General features: G+C 35.2%; 1 protein-coding gene across 1 annotated transcript; it reads right to left on the reverse strand.

The window, feature by feature from the left end:
* Positions 1–1,200: 1,200 nt before the first annotated feature.
* Positions 1,201–7,226, reverse strand: LOC129285326 (homeobox protein SBH1-like). The gene is given in 5 exon segments (XM_054920961.1): positions 1,201–1,660; positions 2,636–2,886; positions 5,628–5,705; positions 5,708–5,879; positions 6,385–7,226. Coding segments are annotated over 5 exon segments (1,113 nt in total). The 5' UTR covers positions 6,793–7,226; the 3' UTR covers positions 1,201–1,456.
* Between the last annotated feature and the right edge of the window lie 301 nt (positions 7,227–7,527).

Consider the following 7,527-nt stretch of genomic DNA (forward strand, 5'->3'; position numbering starts at 1 on the left):
GGTCATAAAAAATAAGATTGTACAAGTTTGTTAAATAATCTATACATGACACTGAAATTTCGCTTAAATTTAGTGTGTATTTAGTTTTTCATTAGTTAAAATTATTAAAAGTTCATTTGATGAAAATCAATTTAATAAAAGTCAATTATTATAACAAAATTTATATTTAAATATATTTTTTAAAAGGCCAGTTTAATAAATTTAAAGTTGTTTAAATTATATACAATAAAATATACTTTTCCATGTATAATTATTAAAAAAGATATTGATTTATGATTATTTTTAATTTTTATTATACAAATCTAATGCATTAGAAATGTTTAAGAGTGTGGTCAAAATTTTAAACATTGGAGATAGAGTCATATCCAAACAAATCAAATAACCCTTTCATCATTTACCACCTTACAGCAATGAGGTTAGGGATGATCAAAAATTTAAAAAGAGGACACTAAACTATGAGAAAAAGTAGCTAAAATATTAACTACCTTATTAGCCTCTCTAAAAGTGAAGTTAAAAACTATAATCCAATCTCTCTTAATAAACTGTAATATTCAAAATATTCTTTTAAAATCTCTAAAATTCAAATTGAGAGTTTCGATGCAATCATTAATAACTTTAATTGTGTGAAGCCAAAATTTCAACAGATTTTCAACCCTTTGGTTATCCTTTTGATTTCCGCAATGACAAAATGCCAAAAGATCCAAATGAGCACTGAATCCCATAATTCATTTACCGTCAGCATCCCAAATTACTCCCCCACTAAGCACTCCCATCTACAAGTACAAAAACATCAGTATTAAATTTAACAAAATCATTAACAGGAGGAACTCACTGGGTTGAGATATTCCTTCTGCTAAGATTGAGAGAATAAGAGTTAAGCCAACATCAAATCCATAGCAGCTCTCAACATTGTTCAAAATAGACATGTTTTCAGCAACATCTTCAAAGCCAGAAAGCCACAACTTATAATTTTTAGAAAGCACCAAAGATGCTTTTCAAAAAATTTAAAGCTAGCCACCCAAACAGAGCCTTAGATACGATGACAACCTCTCGAACTAAAGAATACAAAATTTTAAACACGAAATCAAAGTTAAAACTGAGTTTTCTAGCTGAATTTCTCGTTAAGATACAAGTCAGAAATTTTAGAATTGCAATCCTCCCAGTTCATCAAAACACCAAAAGTGTAATCATAACCAGAAGTCCAAAATATATGATCTTGAGAATAGACGTCATATTCCACATAATCTGGTAGTACATAAAACGCAGAAATAATCTCTACACACACTTTATATAATACAGTTTAATTATAAGATTTATGGTTTAGAGTGAATATGGGAAGCTGTGAACTTATGAATAATGACTTGATTCTTGACACGGCTAGCATGGACTACAGACTAATAATTATAAGAAGAATAAGGCTCATGCATATGCATGAGACATGATTATTATGAATATTTCAGAGCATGGCGTGAGAGAAATCCATGGGATATGGAGTTCCCAGAACGTCGTCCATGAAGTAGGGAGGATGCATTGGATCCACAACCACGAATTGCATGTCTTCTGAAGGCTTCCAGTGACGCTTTCTTTGATTAATGAACCAGTTGTTTATTTGCTTCTGATCCAGACCTGTTGATTCTGCAAGTGCCAGCTTCTGTGATTCCTGTAATCAATTCAAACCACATTTCAATTACTCTTCACTTCCATGGAGAAACAGATCTAGAGGACCCAAATACAACACCACCACCCAGAAGCATTGATTGAGTATATCTCCCAATAAGTACGAGTTGAGACAGCAAAATTCATTGAACCAAATTATACCCAATTGTTTAATTGGCAAAATAAAGATACAAAAAAGGGGGAATGACAACTAAGGACCTCCTAAGAAGGTTAATACTGAATCAGGTCTACTTAAAGCTACGGGTGCTGAATTTGAGAACATAAGTTATGATGAGATCCTGATTTAACATTAATTTTCTTATGAGATCCTTAATTGTCATTCTCTCAATAATAAAACTTTTGATCCTTCAACTTTGCTTCAATAATCAATATGGTCTTTGAAATTTAATCTTTATCAATCAAGTCCTCAAAATTTCATAACCATACATGATTAGTCCTTATGATTGAGAGGGAAATATAAATCACAAGGACTGATTGTGTATATAATTATAAAATTTTATAGACCCGATCGATGAATATTAAATTCCAAGGATTAAATCAATAACTAAAACAAATTTCAAGTACTAGAAGTTTTATTATCTAGCACAATATCCCTTCATTCTGGGGGAAATTTTTCTAAGTCCAGATCTGAGTTGTACTGCACCATCATAGACATGTTAAAAAAATTAGGCTAATTGGAAATATGGACATAAGCTGATATAGCTGCACATGTATCGGCTTCTACAGCCGCTCGAAGCACACATTTAGTGCTTTATGTTTGGTACGTGAAAAAGTGTTTTCTGAAAAGGAAATAAAAAAATGTATTTAAAAATAAAATGGAAATTTCTCACTTCTTATTTAGAAATTAAGTATTTTTTCTATTTACCAAGCATTACATTAACGTACAGGAGATTGATAAAACATAAATTATAGAAGAATTAGTTCAAGGAAATTAAAGTAGGTTATGGAGGCAACATACAGAAGGGTAAGGCCATTTATAGTGTCTGTTCCACCAATCAAGTAATTGTTGCCTTGCTTCTTTAGGCAGCTTTCCCTTTTTCCTCTTCTTCATGAACTCCTGCTTCAGGCTTCCCAAGTATCCGCTGTACTTTCGCAGAAGCTGATCTTTCAATTCCTTATCCTCAACCTGCGGATCGATCAAGCTTCTGCTGTTTTGAAGATCCATGTCATCTTCAGATGATTCAGTCCTTTCAATATTCTTATCACAAGCTGATAAGACAATATATATGAATTAATCATCAGTAGCAACATAACCAAGGATTATCATCAACATAATCACCATCCCATTCACTCAAAGCATTTATAGGTACATCAAAAAGCAGATTAGACAATGCATCAAGGTTCAAATTAAAGTAAACAGCGCCTGATCGACAGCTCACATCAAACCACACCAATCAATATTTCATTTATATATATTAAAGTAGGTTTTGATAAAACAATGCTATGAAGCAGAACAAAATGATCCTAAATTGAAGTGGGTTATCACTGTTTTTAACTTTAATCAAATCTTTCCTTTTGGGGAACCGAGTAGGAAGTGGGTTATCTTTCCTAAAATGAGAGACTTGGCTATCATAATAAAGAGAGATTAAAAAAAGGTACAAATCAGTGAATTCAAAAGGCTCCAAAACAAGGATCTCATGGTAATTTATTTGTGTGCATATATAATTCACTTCTTTAAAATAACATGGAAATCTCAACGTCACAGTCAGCATGATAAGAGGCCGAAGGAGGAAAGGGCATTGTCATTTATCATAGAAAAGAGAGGTTTGAAAAGTAATAATTCAAACCATCAAGTAATAATCGTGTTTGATCAAATTACCAAATCCTAAAACCTTCAATTTTATTTGAGAGACCAAAGTAAGTAGTAGAAAAAGGCATTGTCGTTTGTCACACAAAAGTTTTTAAAAATAATTAAAGCCTTGAAGCAATAATGGAGGTATTTAAGTATCCTCTAACCAGAGCAATCGATTTCATTGGAAAATAAGTGTTTGATCAAAAGAGCAAAAGAATAGAAGTTAAATTGTCTAGAACATATCAAAGAAACTTTTTTTTTTCTGAACGAACAACAAAACGACAAAAGCAGCTGGGAGAACAAAGAACTTATCAGAACATGATCCATAAGTTGATTTTGCTGCTTATGCATTGAATGTTGCATGCTTTATAACACTCACAACGAACAATGCTTCTTTTGTACCAAACACGGTTAAAAGCCACAGAAAATTGATTCACTAAAAGCTAGGTTATGTTTATATCCAAGAAAGTATGGGATAAGCCTGTTAGATATCCTCAATCACGGTCATTTACACGCGCAGAAAAGTATGACCCCGGACACTGAAGGTGGACACATTCTATTGTAGGTGTCTAACAATTAGCACCAACTTAGATATGTCAATGTCGATCCAATTCTAGTTAAAGACAAGGAAACATATTAAAAAAATATATATATTATATAGATCATAATATCATGGGCGCAACATGCATGAAAAGATGTATTCCACTTGCAGATCCAAACATATGGAAAATGATATGACACCTAGCAACGTTCATAAAAAGTAAAAAGGGTGGTGATTAAACTTGGATAGTTATATCAGGTCAACAAAAAAAAGGATAATTATTACTCAACCCCGAAATACAATGATTAATGGCAAAGTAACCGGCAAAACCTGTATCTACCAATGAAATATTGACATTGAGCAAAATTACATAATATTTGGCAAAATCTTTTTGGATAGAACAAACGATCAAATATATTTTAGACTTTTCTCAGACTATTATCTAATCATTACCAATATAAAAACAAATATAAAACATATAGTAAATAAAGTAGAGGAAACCGCTAAGTTCACAAACAATAGCTCATCTTGAACTTCATGCAATTTAATAAGACCCACTCCAATTCTTCCTCAATCTTAAAGAGCATACTCTTCACTATCCTAAATGTAAGAGTTAGTTAAGAAGTTTGTTTAGCTCTCAAAAATTAAATCAAAAACTCCTTTATCCCGTATACGTCTATTACATACATTTAAATAAATTGTGCAATCAATTAGGTATAGCTTTCAATGTAAATAATCAAAATGAAGGGTACTTTAATGAAATCAACACATAATATCTAGATATCCCTCTTCACTAGGTTAAGTGTAGTATGCAACAAAATGCTAAAAAAAAAAAACAAGGGATTGAAGGTGGCTGAAATGCCATGACCAGTTGCAATGATTATTTAGTTTTAGGTTCCAAAATTCATTCCTACAAATAACTTTTTCTCCTTTACCAATTCCAGCATTGCACTGGCCCGAATGGGTTCATTTCTCTACAAACACTTGTCTGCAAATTCACGTTTCCAAGCACAGCGAAAATTGTGCATCTGACCCAACCTCACAATTGCCATTCCTGGATACGAGGTCTGAAAAAACCCTAGGATACATCAAAACCTAATTTTTTTCCCTCTGCCGGTAGTTTCGTTTCTAGCTAGAAGAATACCTTCCATTGTGTTTAGGTTCAAAATCAACAAACCCTCCGTACAGGTAAATATCAAATGGGGAAACACATAAGAGAGTTCCAAACCTAACGCACACAAAAAAGCAAACGAGAATATAACGGGAGCATACTATAGATATTGCACCCACACCGAGAAGAGAAATAAACAATTCATAGACTATAGTAAATGTAAATGTATTTTTGTGTTAATATCCCGATGAGAAAAAACAAATACCAGACCTTCCTACCCGGTTCCCCAAAAGGAAAGATTTGATTAAAGTTAAAAACAGTGATAACCCACTTCAATTTAGGATCACTTTGTTCTGCTTCATAGCATTGTTTTACCAAAACCAACTTTCTGCTGGAACCATGAACATTTATATATGCATGACCAGGGCAAAAATTTGACCTCAAAAAATACCCAAACAAATCGGGAAAGAAGATAGAGTTTAAAAGTTAAATAGAGAAGTGATCACCAAAGTTAATCGGAGAATCAACGGTAAGAGCTTTGAATTGACACTCGATGTTCTGAAGGAAGAACATGGCCTCCTGAAGGGTTTGGAAAGCTCTTGCTCGTACTTTGTCAGCATCTCACAGTACGCCTCCATGAACTGATCCAGCGCCGGATCTTCTCCGGTGCAGCCCGACCCAGCTCCGTTGCCGCCCATTGCCGCCGCCGCCGCATATGCTTCATCGAGCCTCGCCACCGTTTCCCGCGGTGCGCCCACCTGTTAGGTGCAAACCAAAGACCATTGAATTCGGAGTCAGTGCTGTACTCGTCACGTCCCAGGATTTAAGGATCTGAATTCAAACTCGCTCAAATAAATCCATGGACACGCGGTTCTTTATATGCACAAATGCATATATAATGACAAAATATGAGGGAGTTGCCATGAAGAAATTGAACTGAAAAAAAATCCAGGTCGCAAGGAACTGTCGTAATCAATTCAACTTCAAAGGGTTTGAATTTGTTGACTTCTTTCCTCACGTCTGTTTTCTTGAAAGCATTTTCAAATAGTAACGACAATAATAACGCCACAGTTCGAGATATCAAGCAACCGAAAACTCAGATCCGAACTTGAGAGAGAGAGAGAGAGAGAGAGAGAGAGCATAAACCATGAAGGTATTATTAAATATCCAAAATTTTAAAGCGAGAAAAATGAGATAAACGTCCAGTCAAAATTTAAGCTTCTCTTCCTGTCTTCTTTTTCATATCTGTCATCAATAACTCACCTTTTGACAATTGACGTAAGCAGCAAGGAGGCGAGGGTAGTGGGGGTGAGCCATGATCTTGGCTTTCACAGAAGAACAAGAGGAACTACCATCGTTGTTGTTAATGTTGTAGTCGACGATGTCCATGAAATAACGGCCAAAGCTTAACCCAGTGTTGCTGATGTTTTGAAGCGTAACAAGGGAGGGGGAGGGGGAGGAGAAACTACTGTTATTAGTGCAAGGTGTGGGGAGAAAAGGAGAATTAATAGTGTTTAAATTAGTATGTGCATTAGCATTAGGATTTATTAATGAATGATGATGACCACTTTGATGATGATGATGATGATTTGTCACTAAAGGCATATTCATCATCATTTGAGGACATACTAGACCATCACCACCACCACTGTTCTCTCCCACAAAAGCCATCCCTCGAGAAGTCTCCTCCGTTTTCTACTCCAAACACTCACGCTCTCTCTTATAATTCTCCGTACATACCTGCTATGTATATATAACACAGTCGCAGTCACCTCTCATTTTGTCTTTCTGAGTAGTCATTTTGTCGTGATGAATTTAGGGTGCCTTCAGGTCTCTCCCGGGTTTGATGCCAAAAAGTTTCAGGCTTTTTACAGGAAAATCCTGAACAGTAGAGAGGAGGTTTCTGGCGAAGCCTGCCTGCACAGTTAATCATTCATTTAGGAACGAAGTGTTAATTGTTGCAGCATTAATAACTATCTGTGAGAGAACACAGCTGTTACTTTAATACTGTGTATATATTCTGATGATTTCAGTTAAATTATTTTCTGATCTTCACGCATGGTGTGTGGGAGCAAGGGAAGAAGATCGACGAAGGAGGAGAGGAAGAGCAGTGAACGATGGTGCAAGTGCGAAGAAAGCTTTACCTTCCCGATGAAAACTCTCACACTCTTTACTTGCAGTGGCAGTGATGCTCTGTCAAAACTGGCAAACAAAAAAAAAGGGGTGGGGGGGGGGGGGAACGATCTAATCGAGGAAGAGCCAACAAGGCACCTGTAAGCTGGGCTACTGGTAATAGTGCAGATGGACGATGATGGACAGAAGGAGTGAAGAGATAGGTTTGTTGGGCACGGAATCACCCTTTTTATTAATTATAAATATAAATTGTTAATAATAACTCTCTCTCTC

This window comes from Prosopis cineraria, unplaced genomic scaffold (genome assembly GCF_029017545.1).
Source record: "Prosopis cineraria cultivar Desert tree isolate PC_DT_omini unplaced genomic scaffold, ASM2901754v1 PC11, whole genome shotgun sequence".
Taxonomy (NCBI): domain Eukaryota; kingdom Viridiplantae; phylum Streptophyta; class Magnoliopsida; order Fabales; family Fabaceae; genus Prosopis; species Prosopis cineraria.